Source organism: Netta rufina, assembly GCF_964035555.1.
Source record: "Netta rufina genome assembly, chromosome: 2".
Taxonomy (NCBI): domain Eukaryota; kingdom Metazoa; phylum Chordata; class Aves; order Anseriformes; family Anatidae; genus Netta; species Netta rufina.
Genome location: NC_140124.1, coordinates 85,548,817 through 85,575,832, shown reverse-complemented (window position 1 = coordinate 85,575,832; position 27,016 = coordinate 85,548,817). Strand labels below are relative to the sequence as shown.

The 27,016-nt window shown below is 38.1% G+C and overlaps 1 protein-coding gene across 1 annotated transcript; it reads right to left on the bottom strand.

Moving 5' to 3' along the window:
- Nucleotides 1-13,569: 13,569 nt before the first annotated feature.
- On the bottom strand, nucleotides 13,570-24,336 carry UPP1 (uridine phosphorylase 1). Its single transcript, XM_084281527.1, has 8 exons — nucleotides 24,217-24,336; nucleotides 22,485-22,549; nucleotides 19,659-19,776; nucleotides 19,003-19,161; nucleotides 17,855-17,969; nucleotides 17,113-17,322; nucleotides 15,487-15,633; nucleotides 13,570-14,004 (listed from the first exon to the last, which is right to left on the bottom strand). Exons 2-8 carry the CDS (start codon nucleotides 22,535-22,537, stop codon nucleotides 13,865-13,867), a joined length of 942 nt encoding a protein of 313 aa, XP_084137653.1. The 5' UTR covers nucleotides 22,538-22,549; nucleotides 24,217-24,336; the 3' UTR covers nucleotides 13,570-13,864.
- Nucleotides 24,337-27,016: the final 2,680 nt, after the last annotated feature.

Sequence of the window (27,016 nt, the reverse complement as noted above, 5' to 3'; positions counted from 1 at the left end):
GGAGTGGTGATTTAAATAAAAAATATCCTTTTAGGAAATATTTAAATATTTTTTAAAAAGGTCAGGAGCTATTTGTAACCCTACAACCCAGTAAGATGATACTGCCTCTGCAGGTAACAGGCAACACACTTTGTACTGAGTTTGCAAGGCCACAGCACAGAGGCTTGTCACTTTTATTTTGTCTGAACCTGAAGTGTGCCTGTGGCTTTGTTTTTTCTGGCCAAGTGGCTACAGCTATTTATTTTACTTTCACTTGTCAATGTATAATGGCACGACAGTTTTAAACACAAAGGAGTAACATGTGACTATTTAATACATAAGATAATTATGACAAATATAGGAAAGCATCACAGAGGAACACGGACCCTCTATGATAGTAGAGGCCTTAAGAAGTGCAGACTCAGAATGCACTGTACTGGAGTAAGGTATGGCTTGATAAGAGATTGGGCACAAACTAGCCCTGGCGAGTCCACGACTATAGAGAATTTACTATTGCTCAGTTAAAAATGTAGAACCATAGCTGTACAAAGCCAATTTCATGACTAATGAGAAAAAAAGAATGAGTATCTAACATGTAAGAGATAATGTATATATTTGGATGGACCATATAAATTCAGAAGTAACATGGGTCTGCAAAACAGTGATGAATGAACAAGGTACAAAAGCATGTGACTTCAAGTGCACTCTGGCATATAAAAGAAGCCATCAACTACACATTTCTCCAGAAAATATGCTCCAAACCATGACCTGCAATAACTACGCCTCTGCCACCAGATTGAAGCCATTGACTTTATGAGCCAGAGCAGCAGTGGAAGGGCAAGCACAACCCCCAAGGAAGGGGGTAGAAATGAAGTGGTTATGTAACAATCTTAACTACACAATTATCATTAGAATTTATTATTATTTTTTAAGAGATATTGCTACAATAACAAGTATTATCACATAGAAATATTTTGTGTGATAATAGATCTGTTCTAATAATGATTCCAGCTTAAATTGTTATGACTTCAATTCTACTAATGAATTACTGTTTTACAGAGACAGTGTTTGTGCATAAACAAGATTTATTTTGCATGGTCTTATGCTCAATCAATACCACTCTACATATAAAAAATAACTAGAACAGGCTAATCAAAGCAAGCATTATGGCCAATTATTGTGATACTGAAGTGTTCCAACTTGCTGCAAGCTGAATTTATTGCTGTCTATAAAACTAATGTTATCTATAAGCTTCTACAATAATAAACCATAAAAACCATGATGCACATTGTCCCTTAGTTGACTCAAACCTGTAAAAATCTTTTTGGTAGATATTCTCAGTTTTTCTGAGAATGAAGAATACATATATACACAAATATTCTGTTTATCTTACTTTAATTTGACTTTATTATTATATATTTTGAAAGGTTGCTTATGACTACATTGTTCAGTCACATGTGGTGTCAGTTTGTATAAAAGTCTTTGCATCTCAGTTTTTTCAACACTTTGTAGTAGATGGATGCACTACATTTCTTAAAGAAAGCTCAAAGTCGCATTAACTTTTTTCTCTTTCTGCATTCTGGGATCCCATGATAAGGCTCTCTTACAGTCTTCTTTTTCACATTCTTTTAATTAAAAGAGCTTCTGCTATTCCTTTTGGCTCTTTTTGTGTCTTACTTGAGAGCTATCCCTGTTTTGCTTTTCTATGTTTACACCTCCCATCATGTTTGCTCCTAAAGTATAAATCCACATGATATACTTTCTGTTGGTCAATCTCACCTTTGTATAACAATAGCCTTTCCAATGAAGGATAAAAGTATGGTCTTGGGTGGCAGCACTGAAGAGCAAGAATATCACAAGGTTTCCCCCAGCTTTCTCCAAAATAGCTTTTAGTGTCTGATAACAGCAAGAAATTCCCATGAAAAGCAAAGAAAATTAGAAATAGGCATGACTAAAGCCCCATGTCTTTTCCATTCATAACAAGACTAAAGGAAACTTTTAGCATGTGGTAACAAAACTCTTATTCTTCCTCTCTACCAAAAAATAAATACATAAATACAAACATTTGCTGTAGAGAAAGATGCACTGTGACACTTAAAGCACTGTATAAATTAGTACATCTTACCGTAAGTGGTTGTTTTTCTGTGTTGTGTAACTGGTATTCCTACATCTGGAGCCAACATTACAGAAAAGAGTTCTCATGAAAGGATAAAGGCCCCGACTTGGCAAATCTCGAGCTTCTAAGTAACCTAAAATCAAGCAGTGGCAGAATTAAAACCCAGGATACTGCAGTTACAAAGCCTGTACCATAACATTGTGCTCTCTTCTTCTAGGAAGTTGCTTTGTCACCTGTGAACAATAAAGTTGTACCAGTGGCAGGTGTTCCGTTAAGCACAACTAATTCACCACAGAAAACTGATAACTCCCATGCCAGACTATGACAACCAGACATTAGGGAGCAGTTTCTGGAAAGTTTGTTTTCATGGAATTAATACCATTGCAACATATGCTTGCTAGACTGTCAGCCCAATATGGAGGATGTACTCTCCGAGTACCCCAATGCACTCAGGCCCCTAGCATGCATTGCATACTTGGATCCAGACCAGTGCTACTCTAAAGTAAACATATATAGCACACACTAGATTCTCTCCAGACGTTTCACTCTACATATCTACAATTGTTTTACCAGACTGATTACTAAGGAAGTTAAAGATTAACATTTGCAAACCTTGTAATATCTTACATGGTTAACACTTATCTCTTAAAGTACATTATCAAGTAACCAACTAAATACACATCCTGTTTGGCCCTATGAGAATGATGCATTATTGTATGCCCCTTACAAAAATTATGACAACAAAGTACACATTAGAAGCCACTATTGCAATTCACATAAGTTATTTCATGTAGCAGAATGATGAATTAAACAGAATGAATAAACATTATACTGAAACAGAACATGTACTATTTCTGTAGTGGGTTTACGTGGCAAGGTTTTGGTAGCAGCAGGCCATAGGGGTGGTTTCTGTGAGAAGGATCTAGAAGCTGCCCCATGTTTGGTAAGGGCCCCACTTGGCTTACTTGCCAAGCTTTCTTCAAAGTACTAATTCTAAAGTCTCCTGTGTAGAATGTACAACTAATTCACTTGTTAAATGAGAGGTCCAAGACTTACACACTTGCTTTAAATACAGACTATCTTAAGTTCTTGAAGCTCTTGTGCAGTGAGTAATATAGCCAATCATCTTTTGTTGTCTCTTCACATACTGGTTTAACTGCTACTTCACTTCTTTGTTATTCTGGGAAGTTGCCCTATTTGGGAACCCAGCCTGCCATTCCCTGTAAAACTACTAATTAGCAGTACTGACATCTGTGAATAATAGAATAATAAACTGAATAAAATACAATACCCTAAGTTATTATTTTCTGAATGAAGTTAACACTTGACAAGATAAAAGCAAAAAAAGAACTTGGAAGAATTTAAAAGTGTTCATTCTAATTCCCAGGAAATGGGTAGGGTTAAGATTAATCTTGCCTAACTGTTAACATCTACTGCATAATTATCTCTCTCTGGGACAGTCATCTAAACTGAACTTCTTGTCAATAGAAGAAAAAAAAAAAAAAAAAAAAAAAAAAAAGTAAGTACAACTAAAACCAAAGAAATTCAACTTATTCCAAAGATGTTGTCTAAACCTGTTCTGAAAATTCATACCTTAAACTCTATATTTTTTTCAGCCATCCGAATGTGGTTTGCTGAGGAGCTACAGCTGAACAAAACTTAAACACATTCTAAGGTTCTTTCTACTGACTCCTCTACAATTAAGTCAACACCACTCCAGCACACCCCATTACAGTTTATCTTTAATAATTCCTAAGTACTTCTTCAAGCGGAGGCCAGCAAAAGAGAGTGTAAGTGAAACAAAACATACAGCTTTCCTTGTATTTTGGGGGTTCCTGAAAGCGGATTGCAGCCAGTACCAAGAAGAGCACACAAGGCCAGAGTATTTCAGCAAGAGACAGGACCTGAAAAGGGAAATGAAAACATCATTAGTGCTACAAAGAAAAACAAAACTAGAGAACAAATCAGTTAAATTTGTATCTTTTAATCAAATAAATAAATTAATTAATATTTCCTCTACAACTACTTATGGCAAAATAAAATTGTTAAAAACAAATTAGCAGTTAAGACTTTTTTAAAGTACTTATAACTTTGCCAAATATGCTGCTTTCAGAGTACAAAAGCAGTTTTCACTTCTTCTGTTGATAATGTTTGTACACATTTCCTTCTAATCAATACAGAATAAGCCTGGGACAACGTGATTACAGCTTTCCTCCAGCTGATCCTCTTGAGAACTCAGCACTGTGCTGGACCTTGCTGCAGTTCGTCACTCTTCCCTGGTGCCTGCTGTCCTGAACTGTGACCAGTGCATCTTCTTATCCTCCTCTGGGCTCCCTGACTGATGCCATTGCATCCTTTCTTTCACCTGTAGTCATCCTTCTCGAAAAGCTGCCTTCATCATCCCCAGCAGCAAAGCACTCCAGGCCCAGCTAACAGGCCTGAGGCTGCCCACAGCCATATCTCACGTTACCCCATCTTTTCATTTCCAGGGCCACAAGAACCTTCAGGAGCCATATTTCACCCTTAAGCTAGCTACAATACAATCTCAGCTGCAAACTTAGATGGCAATTAATTCTACACAAAGAATAATTAGGGAACAGTGATAGAAAAATTCAGTAACACAGTTGCCTGGTAGCATGCATCTCCTGAGCTTCCAAAATACAGAGCTCAGAAACTACAGTGTCTAAAACCTAAGAAATGGAAGGTATGTTTTACACCACAGCAACTTCAAACTCTGAGTGAAGTCCAAATATAGCTATTACCTCCACTGCCTTTGAACCATGTTAGTAAAAGGTGCAGATGCTTGCCTGCATTTCAGTTAAAACACCTGCTCTTTAGAGAACACTTGCGTTTCTTTACAGCCCTGTCACCCTTCATGCTGTGATATCATCTAATGCCACCTGCCGCTTGTGACACGTGTTTCTTCACAGAATCACAGAATTTCTAGGTTGGAAGAGACCTCAAGATCATCGAGTCCAACCTCTGACCTAACGCTAACAGTCCCCACTAAACCATATCCCTAAGCTCTACATCTAAACGTCTTTTAAAGACTTCCAGGGATGGTGACTCCACCACTTCCCTGGGCAGCCTGTTCCAGTGTCTAACAACCCTTTTGGTAAAGAAGTTCTTCCTAACATCTAACCTAAAACTCCCCTGGCGCAAAAGACCACACCTGTCTTCTAGCTGTAGCTACCAACAGATAGCCATGAGAAGACACTCACCTTCTGCAGATACACCTACACAATAATACAGAACTGAAGCAGGGTCATTCATTATAACTCCTGGTTTGGGCAATTTTGCATCTCACTGTTCAGGAAAGGTTTGCCAGTAGTGCAAACTTAAAGTTTACATGAATTAAGATTTTTTCCTTCAAAAATACCTGAGGAAAAACTAGACAGAGAGCAAGAAGAGAAGTAGATCACTGTGGAGGAGAACAGGAGATACTGAGAAGTCACTTAAGGCACACAGGTTAAAGTATGAGGAACTATTCATACTTTATTTAATTCAGAATTGTTTGGGAATGGTGAAAAATATAATCAACAGTATTACTTCCAAAACCAGTGTCTTTCATATTAAGAAAGCATTGTTTGAAAATGAAGTCACCTCTTTAAATCACAACTTAAAGTGAAATATTTCTGAAATGAAAAGCTGTATGTTTATTTAATTGAATTAATCCTGTCTGAAGCAACCAACATGCCTCATTGCAAATATCCGGATCACCATGGACAAGGGAAATCAATGAGAAAATATTAATTGCAGTGACATCTCTTTCTCACAAAAATATTAATTTAACAGAATGAGCAAATCTCATTTGACAGTTTTCTTCTTTCTATCTCAAAAAAAAAAAAAAAAAAAAAAAAAGGGCAAAGAGAAAAAGCAAACAATGGCATCTCATATTATTTTAATTTTTACTGCTGTTAAAGTAGCTGCCATATTCCTCTGCATATTGCAAATTGAATAAATTAAGCTTTATAGAGTGGACAATAAAAGAAATTTAGAAGAATATGTAATTTTAATATACACTGCCTGCATTCCCCAAAACTAGACTTTATCCCAATTATGCAAGCTTTCTTATATCACCATTTATTACCTGTAATGTGAAAGAAATTGATTTTCATCCCCATCACTGCTACAAGCACTGGTAGTTATCTAATGATAATTGAAATATAAGTCGTGGCTCTTCAAAAACTTTTATGAGATTATGTATATCAATTTAAAATTGCAAAGCATTGCTGTATTCAGCTATTTTAGAGTTAAACCACACTGTTGTTCTATACTTGTGTTTTCCACAACAAGGAGACTGACGGCAAAACAAAAATCACTAGCAGCCAGCCAACCTTTTAACAGTCTGCAGTGAGAAAGGAAAACCAAGATAGATAGATAGATAGATAGATAGATACACTCTTTCCAACAGAAAAATTAGGATACACTCTTTCTATCAAAAGATTTACAATATTCTTTTTTTATCATTTCCAAAAACTCACCGGTTGCCTTACACGGCAGAGCCAATTCTTCCAAAAGAGAGCCTTGAACTGGTGTACTGCATGCCCCATTTTCCTTTTTTCTTTCCTTCATCTACTTGAAGAGTGGCTTCTTATGGACTTTCTAGCTCAGAGTCATCTCACCAAGCACTCTGAACAAATTCCTTGGTAACTGAGTAATTCCAGCACTGGGGGAAGGTGCAAGAGATTTGCCTGCTTGTTGAGAAAAGATGAGATTATGTTTCTGCCTCTTGTTTTGCATTTGTTGAGGAATCTCATCTTTCCTCTTGCTTCTCAGTGCAATGAACAGTGAGGGGATGGGTTTATATCTATGCCTTCAGGCTGCTTAACTCCACAGCATACATTCTGCACTTGTTTCTATTTTTCTGGAATAAAAAATGAATGCATTTCATTGGGGAGAGGGGGAGGGAGGGGGAGGGGGAGGGGGTTATGGGGGATATTTTTTACACCACCTTTGTCTTTTTCCAGAGTTGAATGACTTTCTGTCACTGTAGCATTAATATCATTTCATATGCATATTCTAAAAAGAAAAGTGGGAAAATAAGTGCACTGCCTAACCACATAGCCCTAAAAAATGTCTGTCTAATTCTAGAATATCCTTGTAAGGACACATCTAGCATTGTGATGGTCCTGTCACATCATCATATGACTATATTTAATTTTATCCTATGGTGAGTGTTTGTTTGCCTTTTCTTTTTTTCCTTTCTGAGTACACATAACTTACTTAAAATGGAATATTCTGAAGAGTCTGAAAACTGTGTTCATTAATTAGCATGGGGTGAGGATGACTGCCCTACTGATTGGGGATATCACGTTGAGCAGAAGAGTAAACCTTCTGTGCGTTTTGCTCTGCCCAAACGAACTGCCTGAGATAGAATCTGATCCCCAAAAGCTCTCTCTAGAGTCAGTGGAGAGACATAGCACAGGTCCTATATTAGGTGATTCAAGCAACCCAAAATCTGAACCAGGAATTGCACATGCATGCTGATTAGGACAGTGCTGTGTCTGAACAAGTTTTATGTATTTTCTCTTACTGCTGAGCAAATTGCTTCATTACACTTTCTGCAAATTTTATTATGATTGAATGAAAGAGACATCTTAACATTCATGGCTATTTTTCCTTGTTAAAGAGTGAAATCTCCAAGTACTTAGAGATATAGAAGTCATTAATAAGGAATCTGTCTTCCACTAGATTTAAGCTAAGAAGGCAATCTAAAAAATTAAAAAGTTTGATGCTTCTACTGTGAGCAATTTTTTATCTGTAGGTCCACTGAGCTCTTCTAGTTTCCATGGGAGAATGTTCCAATGATGTCTTATGCCCAGTGCCTGAGCTTTCCTTTCCCAGATTTGGCACTTCAGAGCATGCTGTGGTGCTTATGTACTCCACTTCATGTTAAACTGACTGATTAACCTGATAAAATCTTTGTATTTGAAATGGTGCAAATTGCCATTGTTTGTTTGTGTTGGTGTTTTTTTTTAACTCTTCCCTTCCCTTTCCAAAAATTAGTCCTTACAGGAGTAATCACTTATCTTTAAATAGAAATGTAAATGTCCTCAGGACTGCTGCTGTGCCCCCACACCTCACCTCTCCCATCATGCCCCCCACCTCTCCTTGTCCTGGGGCCCTCCTCATGGCATGCACATTGTGTCAGAGAGCATCTGGGCAAAGAGCCCAAAAGGAAGAACATGCCTCACGGAGGAGCTCCACTTCGCAGCTGCTGCTTGCATAAGGGACAGTTTTGCTTCTAGCTTAGCAATGCTAAAATCCCTGCTATTTCAGAGTTTGTATAGCAGTAACCTTGTTCTCCAGGAGTGAAGATGAAATTCTGAGAAAACTGAGATGAAATTTCTGTGCACAGTCTAAGTATGCATTTTTAAACAAGTATTTGTCAATACTTGAATGCTGTGAATATACGTACAGGTATATGCGTATATTCACATATATATGTATGGGTTCACACGGCCATTTTGGAAAGCTGGGGACCAGAACCTATACTGGGTGGTTTGTAGGAAATTATAAACTAATCAGTCAGTATAATGAATTTCAAGTAGTTATTACCAAAACAACTGATATGGAAGACAGTCCCTGATGGTAAATAAGCTAAAACAGTTCATGTGAACCTTTTGCCAAATTATTTTGAGCATGTAATCCTGCAAAATCTCTGCTCATCTGACCGTGTGATGTACATAATTAATTATGCTCTATATAATTACAAACTCATAAATATTGCCTTCCAATTTTTAATGCTGAACAACTTTTTCATTGGTACAGGAAACAAGTGTTTTGTATGCAATTAATAGTCAATACTAATTAATGACTCATCATTTTTACTATTTAAGACATCCGACAGACAAAATGACTTTCACCAGGGAGATGTTAATTTCATTTACCCTCATGTATCATTATCCTTTCCTAAAGAAATTAATTATTGCCTAGTAAGGTGTTCTCTAGTAGTAGACTTCTTCTTCTAGAACAAAATTATTATTATTATTATAAAGATAACCTCATAAACATCCACCCAAGAACAATCCCTTTGTTGGCATTTTGGGAAAATACTTCTAAAACAAGCTGCTTTAGAACTGTGAGCTTGATTGTATTATTTGCAATGCTCTAGAAATATGAGAAACATGAAATCAACCTCCCTGAAAAGCTTTGGCACAAAAGAGACAATAATATTAAAAATTAATCAGATATGCTGGAAAAGCAATTTGGTTCTAAATATTTTTGGAAAAACGTCATCTGTTTTGCTGCCATCCTAGAACCTCTTTTGCATGCTCTAGGCTTCATCACTACAGAGTTGGGCAGTATCCTGTGTAAGTAGTGCTCTTAAATAGCAAGTTTGTTTAGGAGTTACGTGTACAAAGAGCTTAAAAAGATTCAAATGTAGCACAGTTGCTGGCAGGCTAAATAAATGATATGCTATAAGGGCTCCATAACAGAGTGGCTGTAGTCGACAGCAACATCTTGAACATTACAGGGCAAATTAGAAGCTCTTATTTACGTGCTCCACTCATTCCTTCTGGAATTGAAAAAAGTATATACATGTTCAAAATCAGATTGCCAAGGGAGGACAGAGTGACCTGTGCTCTTTTGTTTCTGCCTAGCTTAGCTTTGCCATAGTGCTGACTCAGATGTTTATTTTTTTTGTGTATGTGGGACATCCAGAGCTATGGGGGCAGAAGAGGCAGCAAAACTTCTGCCAGCACCCAGTTTGGGTTTTAAAACCTGACTACTTTATGATAACATCAGCGTGCCATGTCTAGCCTACAGTTTTAATATATGCTAATGGAAATTCAGTTGCCAAGCACATTCAAAGAAACTTGGTTGTATATGTTAAAGAGATTAAAGGCCAGGAGCTACAAATACTGTTTGGTAGACGGGAATGCAGTCTAGTTGTGTGAGAATATGGCTGGGAATCAGGTAAACTAGCATATTTTCCTAACACCACCCACAACTTGTTTCTCAAAGCTTGCTGCATGATCACAAGGCTTTCCTTTTAACAGCATGAGGAGCACTAGGAGCACTACTGGTAAATATTGACATGGCACAGCCCTGTTCTGCAAAGTGCTGGCAGGATGACTGCAATTAGCAGCTTCTTTCCTGAGAGAGGCTTCCTGTGTGCAAAGTTAGGATATGATGAAAAATGTTAGTTGTGGGCAAAGCCAAATAAAGGTTGATTAAAATGGAGCTCTGCATTTAACAAAGCTGTCCGAATCATACAAAGAGGCCAGTAGTTGGTGCAAGCTTCTGGGCAGCTCTAGGAATTGAATATGACAGGCTGATGGTAAACTTTGGAAAATTTTCTCAGTTACAAGCTGACCAGAAGCATCTGGAATCAGGTTTCTGTGTCGTGTAAAGCCAGCTTTGTCTGTCTGTTTCTGCTGCTGCATTTTGTTTGTAGCCTGAGCAGAAGCATTGCCCCTGTCAGCACTACTCTTCCTGCTGATACTGTAGCCGAGAGTTTCAGATTTAATGTTTTGTTCAGTGATCTGCTTTCTCGTGATTGCACCACAGGCAGAGGACTTCTTTTTAACTATAGTTTAATTTGTACTCTGAAATGAAATATGAAGTGAATTTCATATTTCATTTCATATGAAATATGAAAGAGAGAGCACATATTTAGATCACTCCAACTTAAAGACCAAGAAACTTTCAGGGAAAGGAAAACTCAGCATCTTGTACCAAACAGCAGTCGTATCATAAAGTTACACTTCTGTACTTTCTTGCAGTCAGTCTTTGCACGCAGATCTGGTCCCCAAAGCACAGCTGCTCTCGGTTCCAAGACTGCTGCATTCAGGACAGAAGGGAGTGCTGATGGGCACGTCCACACATTTGCTCAGTGTTTTCTTTCTCCCTGCTTGTCAGTGGAAATGAAACACATCTCCAGTTCAGCTGTGTAAACTGCAGGTCTTTAAGAGTTTGATTCAGGAGCATATTCAGATCCACGAGGGCTTGAGATGAAAATGCAACTATTACAAAACCCACTGACAAGCCCTTGAAAGGACTCAGGAAGAACGTTTAGAAATATATTGCACATTAAATGTGTATAATTACATTTTCAGGAAATACTGAATATATCCTCAGGTAAGAATTATTTTACTTATTTTTTTACAGGATAAAAACTTTCATACTTTTTTTCATACTTTCATACTTTTTTGCCAAGCACTTTTGGCAATAGGTCATTCTGTAATCTTCATTTTAGGACTTCTCATAACTTCCATTAAAGGAAATCTTTCTCTGAAGTACTTCAAGATGCCAAAAACAGAGATTTATTTCTTCAAATCCCCAATCAAGTTACTGCCCATTCTCAGCCTCTTTCAAATGTGAAATAAATATGTTTTAACCTGCTTTCATCATGGTTCAACCATTTCTTTAACAAAAAGTAGGGGTAAGGCCAGAAGAATACCAGGAATCAATAAACAGACCATCGGTAGAAACCCAGCTCTTTTCTCCCTTCATGTTTCCATCTTAGTTACATCTTCTGCCTTCCTCCTTGGCTTTTATCCCTTCTGATCTCTGCACTAACCTGATTCTGTAGTGTATTTCTAGGTAGATCATGACACAGACAGCAGAAGTGGGCCTTTGGTTTGAAATTGAGTTTTCTGGTGTTTGCAGGATTTGTAGATGTACCAAGAGACACTGCACCATCTAACATCAAACATGTATTGCAAGTTCTTTGTAACTTTAAAAATATCACTGCTCCAAATCCTAATTCATGTTCTGCAGCCTACATATGCTGATTTTCTATATGATACATAAAGAATAATAAGTGGCTGACATTAAAGATTAATTTGCATATAAAAGCCTGTTAAATATTTTAGAATTCTTTATGGACCTCTCTGTAAAACCCACAGGAAGGTAGCTGCACCACCGGATGCACACAGCTGAGTCATTTCTTTATCTTTCTGTCCAGCTGCAGTCACCAGGGATAATGCAATTGTTCTTATCAGGGTAGCTTTCTGGCAAGTTTCCTCTGAAGTTAAGAGGAGGGTTTTTTTTGCATGTAGGATGTGTTTATGTAGCACCTTCTTGTATTAGGAATATAGTATTACAGAATGGTGAACAGTGGAAAACAACAGGACACTTGGTTTCCTTTGATTTCTAATTTTCTTTTTCTTAAACCATACATCCCCTTACTTCACCTTCAGAAAGCACAGAAGAAAAATATCTTAGCAGGAAGAAAAGTACAATGTCCTAAGGAACAGTGGGAAGGAGAACATGGAAGGAGAGTCTGCTGAGGGCTCTCTCTTCCAAACCCATACCAACCAACTCCATGTAGGCTCCTCGTCAGCCTTGAGGGTGGCACGTTGCTTCTTATGCAATCTCATTTTTATTTCCTTCCTACTGGTCTGGGAACAGGAGGTTGCAGGCAAGAATGCTCTTTGCCACACAGTTCCTGGGGACCTCACAGGGTTTCACACAATGCCCAGGCAACTACTGGGCACAGCTAACCACAGATTTTCCTTTTGTTTTTTTAAGTAAGGGAGGAACAGTTCAAACAAAATGTGGAATCCTTCCCTCCCACCTCCTTCCGTCAACCAGGGGAAATGAAAATAAGCTCTTTTGAAAAGCTTACCTTTGTCGAATATCCTGAACATAAAATGAGAAAATCTGTTTTTAAAACTGAAAGGGGACTAAATTAGTAAATCACAGGAATTTAAACCATGTTTGGATATTAAGAAAAAAAAAAAAAAAAAAAAAAAGCAGCTGGACTATCCCTTGCAGTAGAGAGAGAGATAAACACATTTTTCTTTAGTTGACCACATATTTATACTCTTAACCACAAAGCAGCAATGACCATGATTTAAAAATAAGAATAAAAAACAAGTGCTAGGCCAATGAGTGCAGAAAACTTTGTAGAAATAGTTTTGGTGGCATGTACAGTCAATAGGTATTCTCCCTTTTTCCTGAAGAAGTTGCAAGAGTAGAGATGAAAACCAATTCAAAAAGGAACAAAATGTGAGGAAGAAAATGAACTACCATCATGCAGTCCTGTGAAGATGCTGTGCATCTCCTGAATGCCTGTGGTTCCTCTTCACTCAGCAGGAGCCAGGATTCAGCAAAAGATTTCAAGTTCTTCAATGCAAAATTCCAGTGTGTTTCCTGGATGCTGATTCAATGGCATAGTTAAAATAGGACATGAATGACCTTATTGGGTTAACTCAGGATCTCAGAAGTACAGATGTTCAACACATAAGTGTCAAGTCCTTAATGCTGAGGAAATTTAGTCTCACACTTTGCAATTTCATGAAATTTTAATATATGAAAATAATATTGTTTATCTGTCGAAGTCTGGAAAAAATAATCTACATTCACTCTAAGTTTTCTTTATAAAGTAAAGCAACAAAGGCAATTATATATATATATATTTAAAATACAATGTGAAAGGATTAGCATTCTTAAGTTAATTTTAATTTGGTGGTTTGCAAGTACTTTGCAAGACACATTTGATTTTCTTCTTAGCAGCAGGGATAAATAAAGCTTTTTCATACATTATAGCAAGCTTGTCCTTCACAACAGGTCCACTTTCCAGTTCACAGAAATGTGAGTCTTAAATCCCAGCAACACAAAACTAAATTAATCTTAACTGAAGTCCATTCAGCACATTCAGTTTCCAAAGCACATTGACATACGTGATTAACTTCCACAGACACAGAGAATGCTGTAAGCTATTCTGAAGCAAAAGATCTTTAATGCACTGAAGTTATGACCATAACTTCAGCTGTATAAAAGCCTTCTGCTTCTAAAAAACCAAAGGTGGACATTTCATACTTTCCCAAGACTTTTCTTAATGAAATATCCCACTAATTTCTGCGGTCTCTGCTGGTACTCCACAAGTATGTCATGTGAGCTGCTAATCTGATCCCCTTCAAGACGATTCAGAAGAGTGACACACACTACAGCAGCTAGAAATGAAAAGACAGGAATGAAATGAACAGATAGGAATGACATTCTGGCACTTCAACAGTCCAAACTGATAAACATTTGAACAAACAGCTATGAGATGAGAACATGTGATAGAAAACAAACCCTAGAAAACAGTGTACAGTACCATAAAACACTACAGGACTAGCATGCTATGGATGACATTAAAAAAAGTTACAAAAATTTTAAGACAACTGATCAATACATTAGCAGAGCAAGAGCTCTTAGGCGTCTCCAGATACTCATTATACTCACAACTCATGTTTTTCTAGATAGGAATTATATTTCGTAACTATCTAGGGCTTAACTGGTAGGAACTGATCAGAGAACTGTCTGTTCTAGCAGATATTTGCTGCCCACTGTCATCTGCCTTACCCCTAACTTGAATTCCTGCACTGTAAATCCAGGAGCCAGCAGATAAACTGTTTCAGCATTTGTGGGAGCCTGGAAAATAGATGAGGATCTTGTGGATTATCTCAGGCTAACCTGCTACTTTTTGATAACCAGAGCACCAAATCCCTCCCTTCACTCAAGCTGATCTCTACTGTTGTTCTTCTGTACCTGGGCTTCTGCTGGTGACAGTTTGCAGAGCATGAACATTAACACACGTTGCAAACTTCCAAAGTACAGACAGCAAAAAGGAGCGCGCTACCTAATGGATTACTGATACCATGGGCTAGATTTTTAACAACTCTCATGTCAGTTAGAAGAGAAGGTGTTCAATATAAGCATCGGCCTTTTTCCTTATTTTTGTTAATTTCCTTCTCCTTGTACCTAAGGAAGTTTGAGAAACAAAGATGTTTTGAATTAGCAGATTCTCTGCCAAGGAAAGTGAGAGACTACAGTTAACATGGTAAGTGAATAGACGTTGTATTGCATCATATTTAATTGTTTTTTGTGTTTTTTTTTTCTCTTCACCAAAATTCACTGAAAATTAGCTTATGAAAAAATATTAAAATCTCATTTTATAAATAGGAATGGTTTATTCATGATGCTTCCAAAGATCTTTAACTATTTAGGAATTACAGCTCTAAGTCTACACAAAATACATCAGTTTTCAATTTGATATGAATGTATAGGAAGTGATTAAAATTTTACTTATATGAGAATCAGCTGCTTGATTAAATTAAACAGGTGCTTCCAGCAAACTTCAAGAACTAAATGAATAAAACAAATTAGTTCTATAGGGTAATTAGGTACTTTTATGATTTGTGTGCTTGCCAAGGGCTGGAATAACAAATGACCAGGCCTAAACTATACAAGAAATATGAGAAGCAGTTTGCATAAGATTTGAATACATATGACACAAATCAAGCAGTTACAGTAACAGAACTATAACCAGAGATGTTTCATGCAGAAGGTCTATTAAAGCCACATTCACAGTTTGTGCCAGAAATTGCCAGCACTGCAGAAAAAAAAAAAAAATCCTCTAGCTTGAATAAAGCAAATTCATGTTAGCTTACCTCTGACACCACTCAGATTGCACATTGCAGCAAAGACAGAAGATTCCATCTCAATGTTTCTGACGCCAGAATCATAAGCCGCTTTCAAATATTGCAGTTTCTCTTCTTCATTGTATAAGCAGATTGCACCATCCAACCTGCCCTGTCCTGCAAAGCCATTTTGGAGAAATTTTTCAGATTGAGGACGTCACAGAACAAATTCAATTTCTAAAATACCCAATTATTGCAGTTTCCCCTATACAGTGTCCAGGCTTTACTGCTATTTACTACTACTATCTTTTTCACATGCAAGAGAAATAAGACGAAGTGATTCTTAGCTATTTTTAGAGTTTCTGTGTATTACTTGCATTTTTTATAATATGACTCACAGTAACTTAATTGGTCTTCTCCATCTTAAACTGTCAAATTCATAAACAGGAAAATGTAACAAGTAGTTTCTCCCACGTGAGACGTGTCAGAACTCTGCAACAAACTACATCTCCTTTAAGTTGTACAGAAGTGCTGCACTTTTTCCTGCATGTTTAATCATTGCCTAGAAGTACTGCCAGGCCTCAAAATGTCTTTCTGATAGTACCTTACAAAGGTAGGAGGTGAGGAGTCTCTTAAGCTAAATAGTGAATACTAGCACCATTCTTTGAGAAAATTTGTTTGTTCAAATTAAGACTAATGCCTACAGATAAAATGGTAGCACCTTACCTACAGTATAGTTAAATGACACAGTGATTTACACAGTATCCTTTTGTTTTCAGGAGGTGTATTTCTAAATTAATATCCCTGAGCTTTTTTTCAGTTCTTGTTTATGTATTGAGAACATTCCTGATGCGTTTTTTTTTTTTTTTTTTTTAGGTGTTGCTTGGCCTTGCTTTTTGTGTCTGAAAAGATACACAAACTGACATTGTCTGCTTCTGACCCACCTTGTAGACTAGTAACAATGTGTGTTCCCCTGCGCATTGCACCCTTAGTCACCTCACACTGCCAGTAACTGCTAGAGAAAGCAGTATCAGGTGCAGTCTACAATCCGTTCTCACAAGATTTGGAAGATTTTTATTAACAGATCTGGGAGACCAGAAGAGCAACTGAATGTCTACATGCTAATTCATAGTAAGCCTTGGAGGTTTGCCTCTCCTGTGTAGCAAGACTGACACAACTCAGCTAAATATTGTCTTCAGTTGTGCATGGGAAACAAGTTTCGACATTTCCTTTAGGGGAAAAACAAACAAACAAACAAAATTTAGATATTGAACTAGTTGGGAAACAAAACAAAACAGATACAAGTGACTCCTCCTGTACTCTTGGATGCCTCAGTAAATTTCAGAAATTTTGTGACAGACATACCTAACTGACAAGTTCATGAAAATTGTATAGTGGACTATAAGCATTTCAGAGGACCTGTTTGAGGTGAGTAGAATAATTCCCCACAAAATTAGAAGTTTGATACAGCAAATTGCTAAGCACAGTGTTTGATTTTAAGTATATTAAAACATTTGTTAATTATAGTCAACAGGACAGCTCAAAGCGTGGGATGTGGTATTTTCATTGGACTAGAACTTTAATGTTAAAATACAGTTCAGTAGGGATTTGTTGCTGCTTACCAATATGCTGCTGTTGGCCTGTTGCCAGCCTTACCTTCATAGAAATCCAAAGTGCACATAGTGTTTCCAATGACTGTATTGAATTCATTGATTTCTTTACTGCACTGCATCAGCTCTTTAGCTAGCTCTTCATCTAGATTCGTGCTGCGAATTATGGTTTTTCCCAGAACAACCTGTTCAAACTGAGGTTTGAAGGTGGCATCTACAGACTGCCTAGTGATAACCACTGAGCCTGGCTCCAGACCTGCAGTAAAAAGAAACAGACACAACTGCATAATGTAGTTAATGCTTAGTTTCCACAGACGTGAAAACACACATCTCGACCCTATCCTGCTTCTTTTAAAGGTGCCCCTTAACTCACAAAGAGTTTTTCTTTGTGCATGCCTAACTGCTTCAGTTTATTATTGCAAATATTTTTGAAAGAATGAAACTTTGACATTTTCCTCTTAGATTTTTTATCTCTGTTATTTCATATAGGGCGGGAATGTCCTTCTCACTTTGTCAGATCTCTTCCATGCATTTTGTCTATCCAGAGAAGCTGATACTACCTTTCCTTGCAAAATTATAGAAGCAAAACAATTCATTGTTTCATATGGAAGGACAATTAGGAACAGGGAATAAAAGAAAAGATACACGATTAAATGTATTCAGTCTCCTGCAGACAACTGTTTTTACCATAAATCACTGACTTTCAAAGAGACACTCTATTCCCCTACATTCCTATATCCCTACATTCTTTGGTTTGAAGAAAAAAAGGAAATCAAGAGGGGAAATACCTATTCCACCCGAGGTGCCAATGCGAATAAGGGTTATGTTGGAACACTTGGCATGATACAACAGTTTGATCAGCTCGTGCAACATGATTGATATAGAAGGAATGCCCATACCGTGCTGAAATGAAAGCAGAAATTCATGTTCGACATTCACATAGACAATGCAAAATACATATGGAAGAAGGAGTTAGACGATATCTCCCTCTTGATACTTTCTTCCAAATGTCTCTTAATTACCTCTGACAAAAACCCTAACCTTATGGGCCCACTGAAGAAACTTTGAAAAACAAACAGAAGGACTCACACTGAATTTGCAGACTATGGATAAAGTTCAATATTTCTAAGAATCTTGAATCACAACCTATTTACATTCTCAAAATTACAATCAGTGTCCTTTCCTAAGGTTTCAAATGTCCTTCATCACAGAACTTGTCTTAAACACAAGAAAAACCCTACTCTGATTTTTTACCAACCTGAAATGTGGCTAGTTAAGCTAAAGGTTTTCAAAACTCAATTGTTCCTATTTAGTCACAAAGTTCAGCAAGGTGTAAGTCCACCTCAACATGCTTAATAATGTCAGAGTGATACTACAGTTTTATGTTGTTGCGATTCAAGTGTGTAGTTTGTCTACAAATAAAGCTACAAGTTTTAAAATGAGTTGGCAGCACAAGTACCATGGAATACTACTCTTAAGCTAAGGGAACACATTTGAAAATGCCACTGTAGGTATTTAGCTCTGGATGTGATATAGACATTTTTTCAAATGCCCCACATACATCAGGTGATCTTTTTTTCCATTATTCAAGATAGTGAGTATGGATAAGACAACGGTCAGTCTGCTCAAAACATTTATAAGGCTGTTCCTGCAACACCTCAGGGGTATGCAGAGGGAAAATAAGACAAGAAGGGAATTAGGGTTTTGGAGACCTGCCCTTATACAAGAAAGGGCTAAAAAGGAATTCTTAATTAGCCAATGGGACTATTTCGAACATGGCTGAAAACCCTCTAAAACCTGATTCATTAAGTGTTTAAAAGGAATATGCATTCATATTTTCTACTTTGAACTGCATCAAAGAACTGTGGCCAGTATGATGTATGTGAAGTATCTGGACACTTTTACATTCCAGCTCTGTGTTTGAATGGTCACTTACACTGACTGACAAAACAGGTCCCACTTTGTACATTGCATAACGGTCAGTTCCCGCACAGATGTTAGGATAGTCACCATCTTGGCTCCCAAGTCCCAGTTCTTCAGCTATGTAGGCAATAAAAGCTTTCATCCGTGAAGGACTTCCTCCAACACATACAAACTGTTGTGGATGGAATTCAACAAAACAAAATCACTTGTATGATTCAGGTTATCAAAGAACATACAAAGATAAACATAAGTATGCAAACACCTGAAGTTAACACAAAGCTATTCACAGATGTGGTTCTTCTCATAATTATTCTAAAAGGCCATTAAGAAAAAATATGAAAAAATATATATATTTACATACAGCATCCAAAGGCTTCGTCCTGTTTAAATTAGTAAAATAGAGATATTGACTTCAAAGCCTCCAAAAGGAATTCTACCTGTATAGAGACTACAGCATTTGTCTTTTCACTATATAAAGAGACAGCCAGAAACTATTATTCTCAATTGATACTGATAGTAGCAAAAACCTGCAAGTCTTACTTCCTTTTCATTCCTTCTTCAGTTGGTGATATGCTGCCTTGTTTAATCTTATTTTGAAGACAGCTGTATTCTCCCTTCTGCAGAAAAGCCTTAGAAAAAGCCATTGCCGAATGAAATGCAGCTTCTTACCTTTACATCTCCGAACAACGCAGGAAAATCATGGGTACCAGTCCCAAGAGCAAAATGGTACAGGATGTCTTCTTTCATTTTCTCCAGGTGAGGGTTACAAAGATGGATCGCATTCCCTCTGTCAGGACAGCAGCATTGTGAAACATAGTGAATATACACAAAAACATATATAAAATAGATCCTAATTTTCCAAATTCAAGCAGTAAAAGTTGGGAAATCCCTCATCTAAGCATGTCTGCACTATCCTATCACACGTTACATTAGGAAAATCCTAAATTTCATAACACCTTCAATTGCATAACGAATCACATCTGATATTGAACACTGCACAGATGCAATTGCTGAAGAATAGTCTAGGCAGCAGGAAGCATTTACAAGAGTACAAACTTTACCTTGAACAATATGGTGAACAACTGGTGTGAACCAGTGCAGGGCATTATTATGAGCGGAGCAATGGGAATAGGACCAGGGAATATTCCATAGGCCACCTTACCACATTGGCAGTCTACAACAAAGTTGAAAAGCAAACTCTGACCCCTTTGTGTTTTGAGTGATCCTCCTAGCCACTTGAGAAGGGTGGGAAGTTTTGGGCGTTGCAGACAGGCCCAAAGAGAATATCTGGCAATTTGGCTCACTGTAACTCTGTCATCCAGCCAGAAGGAAAGAATCAACATCCTGAAATCAGTAGCAAGAGTACAGAGGAGCGGAAATAGGACAGGAAAGAAGCAAATGGTAATCTGAAGCAAAGAAAAACCATGTAAGAGAAAAATAGTTTAAGAAAAAGGGAAAGAGAGGAAAATGTAAGAAGAATTCACTTCCTTTTAAGTTGCTTCTTCTAACGAAGTGATACACCTTAAAAAAATAAATAAATATTTTTGAAGAATCAGGAAATGCCAAAGCAATGAGGGAAAACTGAACTATTTAGCATGTGGGAATTGCCTTCATGGAAAATTTGGTAGTGGACTAAGCAAGCTAAATGATTCATAAAACATCTTCCTTCTGTGCTTGATGTTTCAAGTTCAGTGGAAACAAGTAGGAAAGACTAGTCAATAATAACAAGCTAAAATAAAATACCAACCAATACTTCAAAGCAGTTTTTGAGAGATGAAATCAAGAACTAAATATCTTCCAGACACAAGAAGATGACTTAATAGCTTAATGAATGCTCGCTGCAGACACAGCACAGCTCAGCAAAATCAGACTGCTTTGTCAGAGGAGACAAACGAAAAGAGTTTGCCTGGAGTTTATGAAAAAAAAAAAAAAAAAAGACTTTGCAGGAACAACTCTGGAGACTACACATAGGCGTTAGTGTTATTTTAGATGTTTTAGGTTATCATGTCTGTCTTCTAATTCTTCTCAGAAGGGCTGTGATTTCCTGTAGGTTCCATGTCTTTATGTACCAATCCTGTACAGGATGTACTAGATACCTTTAGAAGTCTAAAATCTGCTAGCTGCCCATACTGAGTTCACTGAGTTGTTCCTCAAAAAGCAAAGAAAATAGTTACAATCCCAAAGTTAAATAATTTCTGTTCTTGAAACTCTCTAGTGCCACTAACTACTCAGCAGCAGCCATTACAGCCAACATAATACACCCTGATCTACCCTGTTTGTCTCTGCCCACCACCAACTACTGCCCTCAGCAACCAAAAGAGCAGCCTAATAACGTGGGTGGTTCCTCTCCTCTCCTTCCACCCAGCTCATCCTCTTCTTCAAGGAAGTTGTAAACTCAGAGAAATAAAGAGTAGGTTACTGCACTTCAGCAAGGAGCAGACAGGAGATTGCCAGCTCACATGAGCAGAATTCCCAGGCTGCCCTCTCTGAATAATTCCTGTTAGTTAGGCATTGTGAGACTCTCCTCCCATACCTAATAGGTCACTAATGCAGATGAAATAGCTGCCTGTGATGGTGTTTACTGAAATGGCTTTTAGGTACAAATAGGATATGACTTGAAATTGCTTTACAATTTGTTCTCAGACAAGCAAAAAAATATTTCCTTCATTATGAGAATACAAGCAATAAAAGCTTCTCTCCAGGAAATAAACTGGAAAAAGGCGAGGCCTCTGTTAAAAGTACTGAGAAAGTCAAGCGGTATGTGCCAACACCACTGTCTTCACGCCTGGCCTACACAGAGCTTCCTTCCTCAGCTGTGTCTATATTTTACCTTTTTCATCTCATATCCAACCAGCAATGCTCTTCAACCCACGGTCTCACTGCAGTTACACATTGTTACTAGCTTGCACTTGTTATCTGTCCATCCAAATCTAATTGCAGACTTGGACCCTGGGGTAAAACGAGCAATAAAAGTAAGCATATTACCATCTGTACATGGGACCAATGCCCAGGATTTACAGTAGAGGCAAAGTTTGCCTGATAAAAATCTTGGGCTGTAACTCAATGGAACAGACAATTTATCCCCTCACACTGCTGTAAAGCAAATGTAACTACTGGGGGTTTAAACAGAACATGGATATCTGCGGACTAAACATGCGCATATGATTTTACTAAAAGAAGTTGAAAGTAAAGATGAGACAAAGAGATTGAAATTTTTGTTCATATTCTTCAGGCAGATAGGTCCAGCTATAGGCAGCAACCAAAGTCAACATTTCAACATGTTAAAAATCATATAAGCATCACCTATGCTAAGAAAAAATCACTGCCATGATAAATGAAAAAGGCTATCCAGAAAAGCACTCTGTGTAGATACTTGATCTTATAATCAATATTTGTGTCATATACTTTATCTTAAATGCCTGTGTAATGATTTTTACAGTTTGAGGAAGAAGGTAAGCGTGAACTTGGACAAGACAATTAATATTTGAATCTTACTTTGAAGACTGTTCATCTTCCTTTTTCTTCTCATTTGAGATCCCAGGAGCCATGTATGCTTTAACCTAGAATTACATCAAAAAAAAAAATGCATCAATAACAGTGACAGAAACCTTCTACAGAGATGACACTGGCATAAATATTAAAACCAAAAAACTATTCAGCCATGCTACAGATTCTCTAACTCTAGCAAAACGAGCATGTGCTGTTCCTACAGCTGAGCACCACCACTTCCAAAGCATTGACACCAAAACTAACCACTTCCTAACATAATCCCCACCTCACCACGACTTCTGCTCTCCAGTGTAAGCAAGACCTGGCTTATGGGCCAGAGAGAGGCAAGTCTCAAAGCTAGGTAGGCAGTCCTCCTCCTTCTATACCTCCCTCATGGTCAGCAATGGCTGAACCTGGTCTAGTCCCCTTTTACCTCTGCCTCCAGAAGGTCTCCACAGCTCATCTCTAACTGTCATATGCCTGAAACCCGAGTTCCAGGAAACATCTTACTCATTGTATTCTCTTTGTCAAACTCCTCCTACTGATCATAAGAGCATTTCTATCTGGCCCAGCCTCAGGGTGAAGAAGATTAAACCAAATATGAGTCCCAGAAGGTCCAGCACGCTAGTCCATCATCCACCTTAAATATCTCTTTTTTCCTAATCCATTACCCTAACCTATTAAAAATAAATAAAATAAATTTCCCTTCTGCATTCTCCTTTACATTTGAATAGACAAAATTATCACTGGGGCTTTGGTACCAATACGACGACAGACATAATTAGAGGATGATTCATTTGTTATTATTTTCAGAAGCGACTAAGGCTACGTGCAGAAGTTGGTTCTTTCTGGAAATGCCCTGACAGGAAGTCTTGAATCACAAAGTTTTGCTCTACCCTCCTTTACCAAGAGCCTGACAGCACGTAGCTACCAGAGGCAGGTTCTCAACTCTTAAAGCCCCGGGGATGACACCGTAAGGAAACAAAGCAGCCAGTTTTGCAACAGGATTGCAAACAGGTGAATTTTGAAAGAACCGAAATACAAAAAAAAAAAAAAAAAAAAAAAAAAAAAAAAAAAAAAGATGAGGTGAGGATGGCATGCTAAAAGCCACTGAATTAAGGAAATGCATTTGAATTTGCAATGAATTTTATTGAATGAAGTTAAACTTCACGTTTACTAGATGCACCGAGCGTGTATCACAATCTGTGAGAAAGGAGGTAAAGCATAAAAATCACGTTTAGAAAAAAGCGGGCATCCTTGGGGCTGCGCGACAGGTGTCAGGAGCTTTGGGGTGCCGCTGCTGGGAGCAGCACAGCGCTTCTCCAGGGCTGTGCCTCCCCGAGGCGCACCAGCAAGGGGCCAGGAGACGGCGGTGAAGCAGCGAAGCGATCCCTGCGTTCCCACGGCAGACGGCCGAGGATGAGGAGGATGCTCTTCACCTGCCGCCTGGCTTTGAGCACTATCGGCAACGACCTCGAAATGGCCGCCCGCCCCCCTCCCCCCCTCACCTGCCGGGAACCGCGCCGAGCCCCGCGGCCCCCCCACTCCCCCGGCCGCTACCGAGCCGCCTCCCGCCGGCCCCGGCCCCAGGCGCCGCCCCGAGGGACCCCAAGGGTCCCCTCACGGCAGGAGGCGCCCTCACAGGTGCGAGAGCCGGTGAGCGGCGCTTTCTAGCCTTCCTTCGCCGCTTGTACCCTTCCTGCCCGGCGAGAAGGGCTGCCGCTCGCCTGCCCAGTACCTCAGCGCCTTGGCGAGGAGTGCCGAGGAGGAAGGGAGGCAGCCGGGTGCCGCTGCTCGCCGCTGGGACTTCGCCTCCCGGCAGCGATCCCAGGCGTGTGAAAGCCAGGGCAGCACGCTGGGGGGGAGGCTGGTGTCAAAGCGGAGCCCCCTGTGTGGTTTTGAAACATTTCCGTGGAAGCAGAAACCTGAGTCAGCCGGCCACTGCACCACCTAGTGATAATGATGTAATACTTGGAGTAAAAGCTGTCGGCAGAGCTGCAGCCCCGCACGTTTGAAACAAGTTCCGAGGAACCTGGAAAAAGAGACTGAAAATACTCTTGCCTAACACTTTCACTGCTCCGTCTTAAAAATCGGAGACTTGACTGTTATGTATAATCTATGAAGAGAGACGCAGGAGTTCTTCAGTAGAAGATAAACTTGTTTCAGTTTCTGTCTTTAATCAGTTGTGTTATACTAAATGTAAAAGGATTAAAGTATTATCCTTTTCTGTCAATTAGCAAGAAATCTAAACCAAAAACAAACAAGCAAAAAACTATAAAGCAGTCCACAAGCACAAAACTAGCATTGTTCTCACCATAACCAAATACATTAAGCCCAGAATCCTGAAACAATTTTTAAAAACAGTTTTCCTGTTCACACTGTAGTTTGTCATAACAGGTAATTCTTGGGAGATTCTTCTGTACATCTGGGGGCAAACACGTTGGGCACAAGACATTGCCACAGTGTATTTATCACAACATCACGTGTTGGGACATTTAGAGTCAAACCTCTTAATTTCATATCTCATACCAAAATACTTTGTATGTCATACCAAAATACTTTGTATGGGAATATAAAAGAGAGAAATCCCCTCCATACAGACGTGTTTCTAGCCATGAGGTGGAGGTGTACTAAAATAATTGCTCAACAAACTAAGAAAAATTTGGCACCCGTTCAGATTGGCACCTGTTCAAATCTCTAATAGGTAAAATAGAAGCACAGTCTCCCCATGTATCTTCCTGTTTTCTGTTCCTTGATTATTTGTCAATGCCTGAAAGTTACGGTAGTATATGACCCAAAATAAGCACCTTAGAAATCTATCTTAATTCTGCAGAGGGAAGTTTTCCTTTAAATAGGCGTATTACTTCCTTTGTCTCAGGATCCATTGAAAACTCTGCTTTGGCTTTCAAGAGGCTTGTCAACTATGCCATTTACCAATGTAAATTACTCCTTTTGTAAATAAAGAACAATCAGGTTACCATAGATGCCTTGTCTGAAAAGTTCAATAAATAGTGTATCTCTCTGAATTTAGTAACTGCTTACTGTAGTAACCTTTGCTCTCAGTCACCTCCTGAAAAAGCTATTTAAAATTTAAATTGGTTTTAAGCTTCCTGTTTTTGTAATCTTTGGCTTCCCATTCTCTCTTTTTTTTTTTTTTTAGGAAAGATGAAAGTACAAAATATGTCCATAGGTGTTATTTTAGAAGCGTGAAAAATACACCCCTACATAATAGGATTACGGCGAAACAGATTACAAAAACTGTAACTGGCCTCACTTTTCAGATTTTTATACTGCATGGATAAAAACTTGCATGTATGGAAAGGAAGGCTGTCCTTTCACAACCAAAAGACTACTGTTTCCTGCTCACCACAGAGCACTTTTATAACCAGTAATTCAGCACAGATTTCTCAGATATTCACCTACTGCACTTTGGTTGTTCTGTCATTCTGGACATTTAGTGTCATTAAAACTATTAATAGGAGGGGAAAAAAAAAAAAAAAAGAAAAAAAAAAAAGCACCAATATTGAACTTCTGTTTTTCTGTTTCTAAGTGTTTGTTTATTTGCTACAGGCTATTGCATGATATGTAGATACACTCTGAAAATAATATGCAAAGAACTGCAAAATCATAATTCTGTAGTGGCTACTCTTTATGGAAAAAAAAAATAGGATTCATTCTACATCTTTTGCTGAAATCTGCACCTTCATTGCAGACATGAGGATTTAAGAAATAGATATGCAGAAGTCAATGACATTTTACATGCTTAAGATGCATAGACCGATTCAATTTTTGTTTCCATTGCTACACAAAGAAAATTAATGCATATATAACCCTGATCTCTGGAAATATGTTTATATTTAAGTCTAATCTAAAAAGATGGCAGTAATAAGAATAAAGGATGTATTCAGTCATATTAAAATGGAAACAGCCATTAGATGTTCCTCCAGTTAAGCAGTTGCATGTAAAAGGAAATCTATTCTTTATGTATCTAAACTGCCAAATTATTTTTAAATCTGCATCTGAAATTCTCTTTTAAAAGTATTCACATATTCAGTATACTTGGAAGTAAATCATAAAGTATAACTGCATTTTTGTTTTATCTTTGGGCTTGCAAAGTGATCAGTATTCCAAAACAAATGAAATTATGTCACTTACTATTAAAGACATTCAGCTCAGAGATGGAGCACAATACAGCTAAATAACATTCTAGCATTTAAAACAAGTAAGGCTAGATTGTTGTGAGTGAGTGCCCAGCTTTTTACTTCTGCAGCTCTCTGAAAACCCTTCTAGGCTCAGAAACTTCCGCTGCTTTTCAATGGAACTGATGATGAATTTGAAAACTTAGCCAACTTCATGACTGCATTGACTCAGAAACAAATAAAATTACATAGTTACTGGGTGATAAGGTGGACTTAAACAAAACCTGTCCATACTTGAATTCATTGGAAACTTTCTGATTTTGTTACACTACTTTGATTTGATGTCTCTTGAAGAGCTTGTAACTTTTGTTGCTGCTGCATTATGCTGAAGGTACAAAC

Excerpts from the sequence above, each read along its gene's own strand:
- UPP1 (XM_084281527.1), bottom strand. The coding sequence starts at position 22,537 with ATGGCTCCTGGGATCTCAAATGAGAAGAAAAAGGAAGATGAACAGTCT. Across the intron at positions 19,162-19,658 it reads CGTTGTTCGGAGATGTAAAG|TTTGTATGTGTTGGAGGAAG; the intron begins GTAAGAAGCTGC and ends CATCCACAACAG. Across the intron at positions 17,970-19,002 it reads GACCTGTTTTGTCAGTCAGT|CACGGTATGGGCATTCCTTC; the intron begins GTAAGTGACCAT and ends CTTTCATTTCAG.